This window comes from Oryzias latipes, chromosome 1, assembly GCF_002234675.1.
Source record: "Oryzias latipes chromosome 1, ASM223467v1".
In the NCBI taxonomy this organism is placed as follows: domain Eukaryota; kingdom Metazoa; phylum Chordata; class Actinopteri; order Beloniformes; family Adrianichthyidae; genus Oryzias; species Oryzias latipes.
The window spans coordinates 19,717,009-19,733,457 of NC_019859.2; the positions used below are offsets into that span (position 1 = coordinate 19,717,009).

General features: G+C 38.1%; 1 protein-coding gene across 7 annotated transcripts in view; it reads right to left on the reverse strand.

Moving 5' to 3' along the window:
- Positions 1-15,887, reverse strand: part of LOC101156064 (prominin-1-A) — a 32,851-nt gene extending 16,964 nt beyond the window's left edge. For 4 of the 7 annotated variants that reach the window (XM_023957872.1, XM_023957866.1, XM_023957864.1 and 1 more), the window contains exon 1: positions 15,187-15,886. In XM_023957872.1, the coding sequence (XP_023813640.1) occupies positions 15,187-15,457 (271 nt within the window). In that variant the 5' untranslated portion in view covers positions 15,458-15,886. Of the gene's footprint in view, positions 1-15,186 lie in introns of all 7 variants that reach the window. The other 3 variants (XM_023957856.1, XM_023957854.1, XM_023957848.1) reach the window with 1 other exon arrangement.
- Between the last annotated feature and the right edge of the window lie 562 nt (positions 15,888-16,449).

A 16,449-nucleotide genomic window follows, 5' to 3' on the forward strand; every position in this document is an offset into this window, starting at 1 on the left:
AAATGTGCAGCGTTTAAAGGGGAATGATGACTTGACAACTCAAATGCTTCATATTTTGTTGTTACAAAGCTGCATTGTCTATCGGCTATTTCTATTTAAATTCAACAAAAATTTCAAATGCCATGTTGTATTGCTTTTTCGACGTGAATTTTCCATATTTATTATCTTAACAATTCTTTTGTGCTCTTATCATTTTTACCTTTCACTGTTAAAAGCTTGAAGCTGAGTTTAGGCACATTTGACACATGTGAAGGTAAAGGTCTGTTTATTGTGCTGATGCTGGCGCAACTATCACAAACAACAACGAGCGCAACAACCATGTTTAAAGTACTTAGAACTTAGCATTAACCTTGGTTTTTTTTCTGGAATTGCACTTTTTTTTCTACACGCAAACAGACACAAAGATATTTCTGTTTACACACTCAGTGACACTCAGGTGACATAAACTACCATCCTGACAATTCCTGGTTCAGGTTTCAGGTAAAGTAGGGTTAAACTTGGGTGTTATGGATGCCTAGCAGAGTTTGTCCAACTCCTAATGTGCTATGGTGCCATTAAGCAAGGTCCTTGACCCCATTGAAGCCTTTCAGAGTCAAAAAGGGCATCTAGAGATGTCTGTAACAATGGGAGTGTGTACTTGTAAAAGAAAGTGTGCTCTATACTGACCCTTTAGTATAAAAAAAGGTTTGAATAAAAAATAAAAAAAATTCCAATATCTGTCTTTTCTTTTTAACTAAGAAGGTATTTTAAGACACACAAGATTGTTCTGACCTACCGATCTCACTCCTTACAAAAGCATAGTTTAGAATTAGACCATAAATGGATAAGGGGCTGCATAAGGGCGCAATGGTTAGCGCTCTTGCGTCATAGCGAGAAGGCTCTGGTTCAAAACCCAACCAAGTCCTCTCTGTGTGAGGTTTGTGTGTTCTCCCCGTGCATACATGGGTTTTCTCCTGGCATTCTGGCTTCCTCCTGCAGTCCAAAAACATGCTACATAGGTTAATTGATGTCTCAAAATTTCCCCTAGGAGTGAATGTGAGTGAGGCCCTGCAACAGTTTGGAGACCTATTCAGGATGGACCCCGCCTTTGCCCAACAGTAGCTCAGTTGGCTCCTGTATCTCCCTGATTAAGCAGGTTTAGAAGATGGATAGACGGATAAATGAATAAGATTAAAATGTAAAGAGATCTTGAACCATAAATGAATACAGTATCCTTTACCTGTGCTTGAAGTGCTAGCACAGGTGTATTAGGATCATAATACATGCCTACTCCCCAATTCAAGTCTTTGTCAGTCTCTGCAACAACAAAACAGAGCAAGGTGACATCAAACTCCATACAAGATGCTAAGAATGGGACAACTGTAACTTTCTGCCCTACATCATGATAACATGAAACTATAGCACTTTTCGCCTATTAATCCACGTAACCAAATCATGTTTTTTTTTAGATAACTACATTTCTTAAGGAGCCGGTTTCAGTTATTGAAAAGAGTGTTACGGATGTTTTTACACCCCATCACTTTTGATCAGAAACTAATTAATGTGGTAGGTACTTTTTCCTAACCGCAGAGAAACCATGTGGCACACAGTTTAAGTTAAAGCAGAATACCACAGATGTAATTCTTTTAGCCAAATCCAGACTATAAATTCACTACAGAATTTCCTTAAACTGCTATGAGGTTTGACATCAATGCTTTTTTAACTGGCCAGAAAACTACTCCCCTTACGAATTTCTTTATGACAAGCTGTTAGCTTAGCTATCAACAGGTAGCTCCAATAAAGGAAATCAAAAACAAATAAACAAAAAAAAGAAAAGGAAGAAAGAGAAAGGACTTTTTCTGTGTCCCTGGTGAGCAAAATAAAAAAACAACAGTGATTTGGGGTGTCTTTCATGACCATATGGTTAATCCTCTCAACAACATCCTTAGATCTTAGTGGGAAACGACCACCTTGCACCTCTTGGATTGTTGGTGCTGTACAAAATGGCTGAGGAAAGAGGCTGGCCGTCAGACTGTGCCAGACTTTGACGGTGTAATGACACCTATCCCTGCAGCTTACTCTGCAGATATGCCTTATGAGCATATCTGAGTTGTGTCAATGCCACCTGCTGTTGCTCAACTACTTAGTTAGCTTAACCACTGAGGGGCAGTTAAGCTTAGACAGCTTAGTTCAGTGACCCAGTATAAGAGGTAACTACAGTAAAGGAAAAGAAGAGAGGGAAAATGATAAACATCATAAAATAGTCAAAAATAAAAACTGAGCAATGTGATCTCCTGCATCTAACAGAGCTGCAATTTGATTTATTTACACATGGCTTTCTTTACTAAAAATGTATACATTTCAGTGTATTCAGTGTATATGTGTATGTCAGAATTTTTAAAAGTAGTCTGTGAAAATTAGGTTTCAGAAAAACACATGTAAATAAAAAAATATTTATGAAAAGTTTATTTGGTTTGTTAGTTATTTAAAGTGTTTTAAAAACATGATACCTTTGCAATATGTTATTTCTTTTCACAAAATAAACATTTTACTAAATGCAGTATATTTTTTGGTAATAACAAAAATACACGGCCAACTTCCTTTGGCAGCTACGGCTCAATTTTGCAAAAAGAGATTCTAAAAACACTCTTACTTTATTGTTTAAATATAGACGAGCACAACCCCCTGATCTGCTCTGAGAGATTATTGGTTAAAAGGTGTTGACAGAGCCTTACACAACCCTAGAACCATCTTTACCACCTTTGACTTGAAAAAGCTTTCGCTGTATAAAGTTCAACAGCACAATTATACCACAAAAACAAAGTTTAAAACCACATATTTACATAAACCTATGTTTAGTTTAATATCTGAATCCATCACAAATGATTACTTAACAGACCATTGCTTTGGCCAAAGCAGCACTGTATGTTGTTTTAGGCTTTTACTTTGGAAAATTACTTTTGTGAAGCCATTTGAATACATTTGGGCATATTTGATACTGAATAAACTACAGGTAATACTAAGACAAAATGTGTTTAGGGCCTATAAGGCATACAATGATTCCAGACTTTTTTCCTTTTGTAAAAAAGTTTTGAAGTTGCACTTTAGGAGGAGCAACATCTTTTTCCTTGCTTTAAAAATTGTGCATTCAGTCAGTGAAAAAAGGAAATGTACTGTGTTTTTGTAGTATTTTATAATCTACATTTTATTATTGTGTTTGTATTTTTTTTAACATGTTTCCGCAGCATACTGTTAGCACTCGCATTGTAATAGCTTTTAAACCATTTGAGGGACTGTAATCTAAGCCACTTGATTCCTGACAAACAACATGTCCACCAACCATCACAATAATTAAAGTTAACAGACAAACACCAGGATATGACCCACTTTGCATGTGTCTGGGCATGTGTTTGCACACTCATGTGTCCCACTATGCCATCTGTAGCACTGGTACCAGCGTTAGCGTTAGCCATGTGAATGCTAATCCTCTAATCTAGCCTTTGTGTATCGAAGGGATAAGACACTGAGTGAAAGAGGCCAAATGCCCCATGGAAGCAAAAGCAACCTTGACTGAGATTTATCAGGGAAGTAGGTGTCAATTTTTTCATTTGCATTTTTATTGACTGTTGACAGACAGTTTGGCTGAAGCCAATAAAAAAAATATTCCATTTCCTTTGTGGAGTTTTGGAAATCTAAAAATCACTTATTGTTCAGTTATTTGGTTTTAGCTGAGATATAACCATCGATTGACTTTTTATCAACGACAGTTTAAGGTACCACCTTCTTCATAGCCCACCTTTTTTGTTGTGGGAATGCATTTGAGCTGTAGTGCCGCCTAAATGCTGGAGTAGGGGTGTAACCATTACTCGACTTAACTAATACATTGATTTATATTCCTACGATTACAACCAGGTCAACCTGTCCGAGGCAAGTTGTTAATCAGATCAAATCTAATCGACCTATAGCATTATAAAATTGCTTCAAAATGAAATAAATCGATTATATCAATATTGGAAAATATCATTTGGATTGAGGCACAATAGGTTTATTTTGCTATAACGTAAAAACTAATAAATGCCATCCCATCCATGTGATGGCAACAAAAAATGATCACTCGTCATTCCAGTCCAATGGAATCCACTTTGAATTTAGCAAAGACATGTGACCATACAGTGAGGAAGAATGTTCTAAAAATGTTCCCTTTGTATTATTTTGATGTAAAAAACAACAGTGGATTGAAGTTTTATGAAACTAAAATGTTAATGGAATTGACATTAATTCTTGTTTACTTATTTCCTTGTACATTTTTTTTATTTACACTTGATTCTGTTGCAAGAAATACAAGGAATCTGTAAACTTCACCTGCGCTGTTCACTACCAGGTATTTATCTCTGAGTCACACTGGTGGAAGTTTTGGCTAAAGATGTCCTGGATTGATTTTAGGTCAGTGAATTAGATCAAATCAGATCATTCAAAATGTACCAACATTGACTGAGAATCATATCATCAACCACAAATTATGACAAGAATTGAATCATTGTTGAAATGAATTGTTACACCCTGGAGTGTGTGGGAGATTTTTGGCAGACTTTTGAGTTTGTGAAAGGATACTTAGATGTGTTTTTCAAAAGAAATTCTGCCTCTGACTTTGCTACAGTCCCTACCTCCACTCTTTCCTTTCTTGTTTTTTTTGAGTAATAAACACTTTTAAATCAATTCATTGTGTGTCTTCTGTTAATGTCACCTAAGACCATTGGCCTACCATCTTGTGCACCAAGAAAGAGTCAAGATTTTTTCTCATAGTAAGGTTATTTTACCTAAAATAAAAAGAAAATATTGCAAGAATTAAGTCAAATAATGTACAAAAAAATGTAGTTACATATAGTAACAATACCAAATCTACTGTTCAAACGTTCTTTCCAGCTCAGCCTTTACCAGAAATGTATAATCCAGCTGTTTTATTCACAAAATTGTGTTTACAGCTGAAGTTGCAAGTCTAAAAAATCCTTTGGACCGTTTTAGCACACTAATAGCTGATTAAATGACCAAAAATGGCAACACGCATCAATGTAGCCCACAATATACACTGAATAATTGTATGTATGATTTAATATTATTGTTAAAATTTGTATTATTTTAATTGTAAACACTAGTTTTTGCCCAAAATTCACACTTGAACTGAAACTTGAGGGTCCTGTGATCATGGAGCTGAAGAGCAATCCAGTTGGGAGCACTGTGCAGTAAAGTCCACACATGTCATAGACTTCTATTATAAAATACTGGGTTTAGAAATATTTGCAAAAATGAAACATTTATCTACTAGATTTTGTCATTTGAAATCAAGGTTAAATTTACCTATAAAGTAATAGACTAAAATTCCCAACTGTAAACTGAATAAATAAGGCAATAACTTTACTAATTTGTAGAAATGTGTGACTTTTTAAACAAGGGTAGGAATATTTCCTATGTTTTCCTTTATAGCACCTAGTTGTTAAATATTTGCAGGATAGAAAATTTAGCCTTTGCCTGACAACAGCTGGGTAGGCTCTAGCTACCCTAAAACCCTGAATAGGAATAAGTGGGTAAAGAAAATACTGGTAGATAGATAATTTATTTAAAAGTAAAACAGCCCCCTTTGTCATTAAGTGAAAGTTGTTTGTCACAATCCAAATAGTCTCATAACCAATGTTTTGCTTATATTTAAGACTATTAGGCTGCAGTTCATATATTATCCCACTGCTGACTACATAGCATGCACTGTCTTCTTTTGCGCTCACAGCTCCACCCTATCCTCCACCATACTCCTGAGACCAGGGAACAGTGTGGTGACTTCTGCAAGCAGGCAAAGCATTCTGTGGCTATGAACAGAACAAAAAGTGATTAAATATATGCTTTATTCACAGCACACCATCTGTACCAGCTATTGACTGTAAAAGAAATTGGGACTGAGCGAGTGTCACGTGTCACGTCACCCGAGGAAAAATTGATTATTTCCGGCTCCAATAAAATTAAGCCAATTCGGTCGCCATTTGTCGTAATACGAACACCAACATGTTGGAGTCAGACATTGTCAGTAGGTATTGATCGGTCCGAACAGGTCTAAGTAATTGTTTCTATAGAAACCGCTCTCGCCAATCAAGAGTGGGGTTTTTGGAAGGCCAAACCCCCCACTCGAAAGCGAGCTCGGGAAAATCTGTCAATCAAACATTTTGAACGTTCGACGTGAGGCTGCATACTTTTGTTGAGGCATCTGATTTGCCAGTGCCAGTGCCAGAAAAAAAAATATTAGGATTGGCAAGAACATGTTCAAAACAGCTATAACAACTGAGCAAGAATATTTATTTTGACAATAATAATAAGTAATATTATTTCTATTGAGAAATAATTCTCAATAGAAGTCTATGGAATCTTGGAACCAGCAGGTACTTCTTGTTTGGAGCACGAGGGGGGACGAGTCACTCAGTCCAGTTTTCTTGTACAATCAATATTACCAACCATTGACTGTATAAGAGAACTGGACCAAGCGAGTGTGACTTCACCCTTAGAAAATAGCTTTCTTTCAGCTCCAACAAAATACGCATACTGCCATTTGGAGCCAGATGACATCAGTAAGTAGTGATTGAGTCGAGTCAGTCTGACTTAATGTTTATGTGGCAACTACTGTTGCCAATCAGGAATGTGCTTGTTCAAAGCAAGCGGGAACCACATGCTTTTATTAAGGCTTCTGATTGGCCAGTTTATACCTTTAATAACTTGCAGTAAAGAAATATCAAGGAAAAAGATAGGATTAGCAAGAATATGTTAAAGGGGGTAGAAAATGCTATTCTTAAACCCTTCATAGTAAACTATGTCTATATATATATACCGTATATATAAATTAGTTATTTTTGCCAGTTTTTTTCCTACCCAGAATTTAAACAACTCTATCTCTGAGGCACCAGCTTTCGCTCCTTGTGGGTAACACCCATTTTCTGAAGTCAACCTAGAGTCGGCCTCGGCAGCGTGTCTGCGTTTCACCCATTGAAAACAAACAACATCTAAACTTTTGCAAAGATGGATGTGCATATTGTGCATTTTTGAAGATCACTGCTGATCACTGCTAGAAGGGACTGTTCCCCTCTTTTTGACATCTCCGCTCCACTTCCTCTCTCCAACTCCATGTCCCACCTGCCCGTCTTGCCACCATGGAGGGCAGAGCTTTCAGTCGCTCCGCCCCCCAGCTATGGAAATTCTCTTCCTCCAGATATATGCAATACCGACTCGCTGCCACTGTTCAAATCCAAACTCAAGACTCATCTCTTCAAACAGTCATACAGTTAATCCATTCAGTTAACACAACCTCATTTGTCTGTTTTTCTATCCTGTCTTTATGTCTTTATGTCTTTATGTTTACTCATGTTTTACTCTGATAATTTCTTATTGATGTTTTATTCAGTTTTTCTTATTTTTAACCTTGTACAGCGACCTTGGTTGACCTGAAAGGCGCTTGAAATAAAATTTATTATTATTATTATTATTATTATTACAATGTGAGGACCCACTTGTTTTTGTGTACTGGGAGGGGCTGGTGCTCAAAGCGCAGGTTTTTAGAGGAATGCTCTGAGATGGATCAATATCTAACTTTGGGGTTGTTTTTTGTAAGCAATTAACATTATAATACCCTTCAAAGCTCAAAAAAGTTGATAAATGCCCTTTAAAAAAATTCCAGAGCAAAAATGATCATTCTGACAAATAGAATGACTGAGTAATAGCTGTTTATTTCTCAATAGAAGTCTGGGATTTTGGCTTCATGGAACCAGCTGGTACTTGCTAGTTGTAACGTGAAGGGGGATGGGTCACTCAGTCCAGTTCCCATTTACAGTCACTGCAGCCAACCTGTGCCAAAAACACAATCAGGCTTTGATATCTCTCTTCTCATCTTTTACTGTTCATGCTCGGGCACAGATGCTGTGTACATCAGTACAGCAGATGGTGGTGGTTACTCCTACTGTCAGTAAATGGTGTGCTGTAAAAGCTAGATACTTAGGAGAAGAAATTGCAACTTATTTGTCAATAAAAGCATAAAATTACACAGATTTGCTAATATCTCGTGGCCTTGTTTTTTTCCTTTTTAGGAAAAAAAATCTTGCCTGGTCTTATATTGCATTGCATGTTTTTGAACGTGCAGTGAAGGAAGTATTACTCAATGTTGAATTTTAGTTCTTTACACTACTGTGCTACAACCAAAATGTATATATATATTTTTTTTGTAAAACAGCACAAGCAATTTTTAAATTGTTTAAAACATAATGCGGGTCCTCTGTGGAACACTGGTTAGCGCTCTTGCCAGCAAGAAGGCCCCAGTTCAAGTCCTGACTGGGGGACCTGAAACAAAATCACCTTGTGTGGAGTTTGCATGTTCTCCCCGTGCATGTGTGGGTTTTCTCCAGGGATTCCAGCTTCCTCCCACCGTCCAAAAACATGCTTCATAGGTTAATTTGTTACTCTAAATTGCCCCTAGGTGTGAATGTGATTGTGGCCCTATTTAAGACTGGCGACCTGTCCAGGGTGTAAGTCAATGTCAGACACTGTAATTATCTCTGGTCCCCTGCCTAACCTAGTCAGTGATGAAATGTCCAGTCATTTTTCATCACTTAAATACTGGATAGCAAGATGGTGCCCAGAAAACGGCGTTGCTTTTGTGGATAACTGGAGCATGTTTTGGGAAAAGCCCAGTCTCATGCAGAGAGATGGCGTCCATCCTACTCTGGACGGAGCCGCTCTTCTTCCTAGGAACATTTCAGCTAGCCTTAGTCGTGCAACCTGACAACCCAGATTCGAGACCTGGGTACAGAGCAGCAGTTTACAACTCTCCTCTGAGCCTCCTTTAGTGCTGGTGCAAACCCAATGTAGGGATAGTTGAGCAGTTCCTAGCTTTAGCTTACATGCTGAAAGGCAAGTGAGAGGAGTGAGACACAGAAACCTAAAAGTAATAGATACTGGTACTCTCAATAACAAGGAGAGTTATGATTTAATTAAATGTGGTTGATTAAACATTAGATCCATTTCCTCTGAGTCCCTCTTAGTCACTGAGTTAATTAATGATAACAAATTTAGTCTACTAGCCTTAACAAACAATGGCTCCAACAGGATGACTATGTTAGACTGAATGAAGCAACCCCCCCCCCTTAGTTATTGTAATCCAGGAATTCAAGGAAAGGAGGTGGTTTAGCAGTCATATCACAGTCTAGCCTCATTCTCACCACTAAAGTCAAACATGTTTGTGACTCATTTGAATATTGTCTATATATCACCCAAACAGAAAGGCTCAAAGACCTGTTTTATTCATAGTTATTTATCGGCCCCCCCGGCCGACTAGTGTTTTAGATTCTGATCAAACTATAATATTAGGGGATTTTAATATTCATGTTGATGACCCCAGTGACTGTCTAGAAAATGCTTTTGCAGCTTTATTAGATGATGTTGGTTTCACCCAAAATGTAAATGAACCCACTCACTGTCATAAGCACACCCTGGACCTTGTCTTAACTCATGGTATAGAGATTACCCAGCGGAGTGTCCTTCCTCATAACCCATAATTTCAGATCACTTTCTAATTACCTTTCAGTTTACACTAGAACATGCTACTGCCCCAGTGAATAAAAAACAGCTTAGAAGGACATTATCTGACCATTCTGTGTCTGACTTAAACTCACAGTTCAACCAACACTTAGTAACATGCTGAGCAAATACTCTGAGACAAGATCCCATAGCGTCAGCTCTAGTATAAATGACCAGTTTGTTAATAATGCCTTACAAGCCCTCTGAAGTAAACTCAGTATTTTTGCCCCTTAGAAACCTAAACTTGTTAGACAGTAGCACCGTGGTTTAACGCTGAAACACATTGTCTTAAACAAGTAACCCTTAAGTTGGAAAGAGAATGGCACCACTCCGGTTGAGAGCAGTCTCTGAAAACCTGGAAACATAGCCTCCTAAATCATTAAAAAGCTCTGCGTAGAGCTTGAACCCAATACTATTCAACTGTAATGGCAGAGAATGGAAATAATCCAAGATTTCTTTTTGGCACAATTGCCAGACTAACTGGTAGTTAGAGTCCAGTAAAATCTCAAATATTAGACATAAGTTGAATCAATTTATTTCTACTATCAGCCCAGAGCTGGCTGAAGCGGTAGAAGTGAAAGCCTTCATAGATACCTCTGTAACATTAGACTGCTTCACTGCTGTGGATCAAGCGGAAATAGCATCAGTTATCACGTCCTCCAAAACCTCAACTTGTCACTTAGACACAATTCCCACTAAGCTTTTTAAAGAAACCTTCCCCCTAATTAATGAATGCATATTAACTAAAATAAACACCTCTCTAGAAACAGGTTATGTGCCACAGTAATTTAAATAAGCAGTGGTTAAACCTCTTCTGAAAAAGCCCAGTGTAGATCCTAGCAACCTGGCCAACTGTAGACCAATATCAAACCACCCCTTTATTTCAAACATCTTAAAAAGGCTTTTCAGTCAGGGTTCAAACCACACCACAGCACTGGCTCATCTGTGCTCCTGCTCCTGTGCTTGGCTGTGGACCCTGCTTCTGGCTCGTCTTGTACCCCCAGTCGTCCCCCAACTCCATCTGGATGAAGCCCATCTGCTGGACTATTTAAACATGTAGTTCTAGAGTTAGATAAGCTAATTTTTCTTTAAGAGCTCTGGTACATCGCCTGTCCGTCCTTGGAGAGGATGCCACCTTCATGTAGACTTCCCTCAGGTTTCATCGCTTTTTTTTGGAATCTGTTTTTTTAGGAGTTTGTCCTTACCAAGAGAGGTGGTCCAAGGTCAGGGATGCCCAGTTTAGTTTAGTCTGTTTAGTTTAGTTTAGCCATTACCTATTGAATTCTATGACTCCATTTTCCTTATGATTTCATGTTTATTAGACAATTACCGGTATGCAGCTCGTTGAGAAGACTATTGTTGTCAAATTGGGCTATATAAATAAAATTGAATTGAAATCGCCCATGAGTGGCCAGGTGTGACAACGAAAGAGACAAAAACGGGTTTAGAAAATGAATGAATGAATAAAACATAATGCAACATAATACAGCTTTATGAGTTAATCACATTGGATACTCACAAAAGCCCAAAAATTTGCATAGCAAGTTTATGCTATTATAAATATTTTCTATTTATATCAAGATATGAAAAAGATTTTACCCATGAAAAAAAAAAACACTTTAGATATTTGTAGACGTCAAGGCGTTAAACACGTTCATAGTGTTACTAAAAGGCTGACATCCAAAGTTTCTGAGAAAGGAGAAAAGGAGAAAAACTATAACACAAACTTTGACAAAGTACATTTTTATGTATATAAAATAAAATGAGGAAAACGCGCAATTTGTGATATTAATGATCAATATTGCGATGACAATATAACTTTATAACTTGCAATACATAAACACATAGCAAAACAATCAAAAACATGATTTCCATTTCACTGCAACAGTTTAATTTAAGGAGATTTAAAGAGTCAACATACCTCAAATTATACTTTAAATGGCCCTAGTCTACACAGGAGGCGCACATCTAACAGAAAATGGCTTCATCCAATTAGTCAACACCGTGAAGGGGTCCATCCGATTGGTCGAATGCATAAAGTGATTTATTTGATTAGTTACATACTTCAAGCTGTCATAAGATTGTTTTAGCACTTTTAAGGTAATTTAATATAGCTTTTTTGTTGTTTCTAACAGAATAGATACATAATTCCTAAATGTTAATGTTGTTTTTGAAGAAGCCACAGAACAGACATTTAAAACAAATTGACCAACATGTTTCTGATATCTCTCATCCTTTAGAAGCATAGAAACAATGTAGCTTTGCTAAACAAGAAAAAACTCAGAATATTGCTTTTCTACTTTAATTCACGATTAAGTTGCCACCACTGCTAACCTGGTCTTTGTTGCAAAACACAGATCCATTGGTAATTAGAACCACAAAGAGGCTCATTTAAAGCCTATTAACAATACATCTATAAAAAGAGAAAAATGCTTTCAATCGTTTTCAAAATTCTAGGTTTACATGTGAATAGTTCCATTTTTCTTTTCCTTTTTTCCTTTACATAAGATTCAAACTGCTCCAAAAATGTGTGCAAAACATAAAAAAAGAGAATCCCTGCTCATTGTCGACATATTTATTTAAATTAAATTTTAATCTGTGTAAACCAGGTGTAAACACAATTTTTCTAGGTGCCAATCTTTCATACATGCAGCCCTTACTTTAATATTTAACCTTTATGCTAGATTCTGTTGAAGACAACCAGGTGAATCTCAGGTATTGAAATAATAATATCAATCGGCAGGTAAGCATAGGATTTTGTGATGATGTTCTTTCGGTAAACCCATTATCTGACAAACTCAACTAAACAGGCAGCCTCGCACAAAACTTGAGGCCCCATTGATATGGAGTTAAAGTGCAGTTTGGAGCCCTGTGCAAACACAGCAAGTCAACCAAAGATTAATTATCTCTAGGATTCATGTTTGTAAACTGCTGGCACATTTACATTTGTGAGCTGCTGATATTTTGCTTTTATCATCCGCTGTGTTCAACATGTGTGTTGTGTTTTCGAATCGAATCGAATATATTCAAGGTACAATTTGATGTGAAACAGAGAGTCAAGGCTGCCCTTGTATGTGCTAGACAAGAGATCATCTCATATTTCACATCATCGGTCTTCCCCATCCACAGTGTGGACGTTACTAACCACACAGCGTTTGCTTTTCTTAGACTCAGACTCAAAGGAACTAACTCTGAAGACCTTAAAGGAACCAACTAAAAACTGTCAACCACAAGATAATAACAATAAACACAGCTGGTGGCCTCAGTTGTTACCTGATATTTACAATGCAACAAAGAGTTTCTTATGGCCATTTCCACACTGAATAATGCGTCCAAAACAACTCGCACATGAGCTCTGCTGCAGACAACGACTCCAACATCTTGCAAAATGAGTGAATCAATTCAAGGAAAATGTCTTCATAAACATTTACAGTACAGACCAAAAGCTTGGACACACCTTTCCATTCATTAGAATGAGAAGGTTTTGTCCAAACTTATGGTCTGTGCTGTATATCAATCTATATATCCATTGAGTGCTTCTTGGACTCAATGGATAGCTCAGCAACTGTTATTGTTTATATCATTTCACATCAGTCTAACAAGCTTTTTAGAAGAGAAATGCGACATCTTAAAAAAACAACTACAAGAAAACAAGAGCAGTTGTGAGCATTTTAAGCTCTTTGGATTACCATGACCTGGATGACAAAGACTTCACGGCAGCAGATCCATGACAACATCACGCAAACAGATCGTGGCACCAAGAAAAATAGGCAGTCTCCATTTCTTACCCTTTGCAAAACATTTGTGATGTAATTAGATCTTAGCAGTGAACTGGTACATTTTTATTATGCATAGAAGCCACTGTATTACACATTATTTTCTTTCACTTGTTTTGAGAAAAACACTTGTATTACATTTTATTTGATGGAATGAGAGCTAAGAACTTTTGAAAGCATTAGCTGGCATTGCTCTTTTGCTTGTTTACTAGTTTCTGAAGCGACAGGACAGTTCAGGTACAAGCAAGCCAAAACTGGAGATAACATCCATGTGGTGATGCAGATGACAGTGAATCCCTCTGGAAAGTCCCTAGCAGTTGCAGCATATGGTCCAGTGGATTAAGGAATTATGTGGTGATGCAGGTGACAGAGAAAGCCTCCTCTAATCACTGATTTACTAATTGATTACCCAGCCAGCATCCCTAACTCTGGGCACCAAAATGGCAGCAACTTAAAACCTTCAATCCTATTGCGCACTGTCATAGCCAACGTGACCGCCGATAGCTGTACGTAAAACAAATGGAGAAAGTGCTTTTTCAGTGCTCTTCTATATGCACTCCATAATTAATTCTTGCTTCACTTGACACGGCATAGTGAGGTACAAGGAAATCATTAGGTATTGATGAGATGAAAGACTTGATCACTTCATGTCAACAAGCTTACGGAAGATCACGTCTGACCTATGACAGCTATTGATCCTATTAATCTGCTCATAATATTGGCTTATGGGCTCAACAAGTGCTGGTATCACTTTGTCATCTGGTCTTGCTCATGTTCTTCAAGTCTGTTGCATCACAGTTGATATTTCTAACAGATCTACCCCTCACCGAGAGAGTGTGCAGTTCCTGCTACAAAGGTTGCAGTCGTTATTTTGAGTTTTAGGAAATTACCCTCTAGTATATATGGGCTGTATTGGGTTTGTGTGAATTACTTGTATTGAAGACCTATGTCTTTGATTATTTACCCCCTCATAACTTTAATAGCTGCTACTAAGAAGACGCCATGGGTCAGTGAGAACAGAAGTTATCAGAGAACAGATCTTCAAGGCCTGCAGGTTTAAAAATATCCTGTAAATTATTAGTAAAGCTTATTGTTATGTTCTAAGCGTTTTGTCTGTCTATTTTTCTTTAAGTAAGTATTATTTATGAGGACCATGCTTCCCAGGGAACTTGAATCCCAAAATGTAGCTCTTGTGTACAGTTCTGGGTTAATTTAGAGTCAGATTTTTAATCTAAAGTGCTAGGGTGATAAAACATGTAGCACTACAACCATAAACACAGAAAACATTCATGTTTTTGTTGCATTATTTATGAAAAAATGATTTATCAGTGCCCTAATCTAAAAATAAGGACTAAAAAGAACCTTCTGTACGTTTCAAACATCTTTTCTGTTATAATGCAACAGGTGATAATCAAGTACTGCTCATAATCGTCCATAAGTAGGCTACCATGAGGTCACTTGAAGGCTGCTTTACATAACCCTGATCACACCTATAGTGGCTGCACTGAATACAACAAGGCCTTCTAATGATCAATGCATTTCAAATAAAAGCTTATTCTAATTTACTAAACAGTTTATATTTTACATTTAACTGACTCATCTAAATAACTCAGCACCCGTTTGTGTCCACTGCCACACCATTTAAGTCCCTAAAATTTGAACTTGAAGAAAAGTTGTATAAGAGTTCAGTAAAACCAGGAAAATAATTACTGAAAAATATTAATTGAATCAACTCTGTTTACATAGAAAAGGGAAATAAAGATGGGTGATGAATAATCTCGAAAAATAAAGAAGACAGTTTGGAGCTTTGAGGAAGACACCATAATCTCACCTTTGGGGAAAGGGTTAGGTTGAACAACGTAGAGAAACGCGTGGACCATGTGGAAAAGGATGCTTATGCTCCCTGGCTCGTAGTAAGCATGGGTGTCATATATCGCCGATGGGACAAACCCAAAGTCCAGCTGCTCCACCGGCGGAGGAGAGCGCCTTCTGGGGGAGTCCGATAACACCTGAGTCCGGGCTTCGTCCTCCTCCTCCGCCTGCTGCTCGCCGCTTGACGCCCCCCAGCAGAGCAGCAGAACGAGCCACCTTATCCACAGCATGGCTCGGGGAATGTCTGAATGTGTAGCTCACGAAAAGACAAGAGAACGAGGGAAGGCAGGCGACGTGCCAGGCGGTACGGGGAGGGGGGGATGAGGAGGGCGGCAAACTCCTCTTCCTCGCTCCTTTATCCCCGCAACCCCGACACAACAGCCCGGAGCCGAACCTCAAGGATGAACATCAAACGGTCCAGCTCGCGTCTGCCGCTAGCTCGCAATTCCCAGGCACCACCGGGCTCATCACTGGCATGCTCCTGGAGGATGAGCTCACTGTCCCGGTGTCCTCGCGCTCACCTCCGCGCGGGCTGAGATCAACTTAATCTAACGTGCACGTTACGCGTTCGCGTTTAAAGGCGCGTGCGACGATTTGGACAGCCAACCTGTCCTCCGCCTCCTAGGTTCTATCGTCACAGGTGATTTCTGCCTCGGTGGACACACACACGTTTGAGAGGAAAACCCACAAGAATTACACTTTGAGTCACACAGTTGCAGGTCAATGACTGCAGTGGCCTCACTTTCACGTGATTTTTTCCGAGTTTGACATGTTCAAGCTCTTGCTTTGAAATGAACTTGTTTGTTTGATTGTTTTGAAAAAAATGATTGATGCAATGAGTTGCATTAATGTTTCTGGCTTATTTCACAAAAAAAGGGTATTTTTAAAAGGTGAAAGGTCATTTAATAGTGAAGAACGGTGAACTTTATTTTTTTTAAAGGGGCAAACCGGAAGATAAGCCACTGTAACAAGGGCGGGAAGCAATTTTGGGAAAACTGTTTGGCATGTAACGATTCTTCATAGTTTGTGGTCGCTGATACGATTCATAGTTGATATCGGTTCATTTTGAACTATCCGATTCACTTGTCCAGGACTTGTCCATTTTAGTTTCCTAAAGTTCAGCCCAATTTTGTTTTTCCACATCAAAATAATCCAAAGGGAACATTATTAGCACATTCTACCACACTGTATGGTCACATGTATTTGCTAAATCAAAATTTTT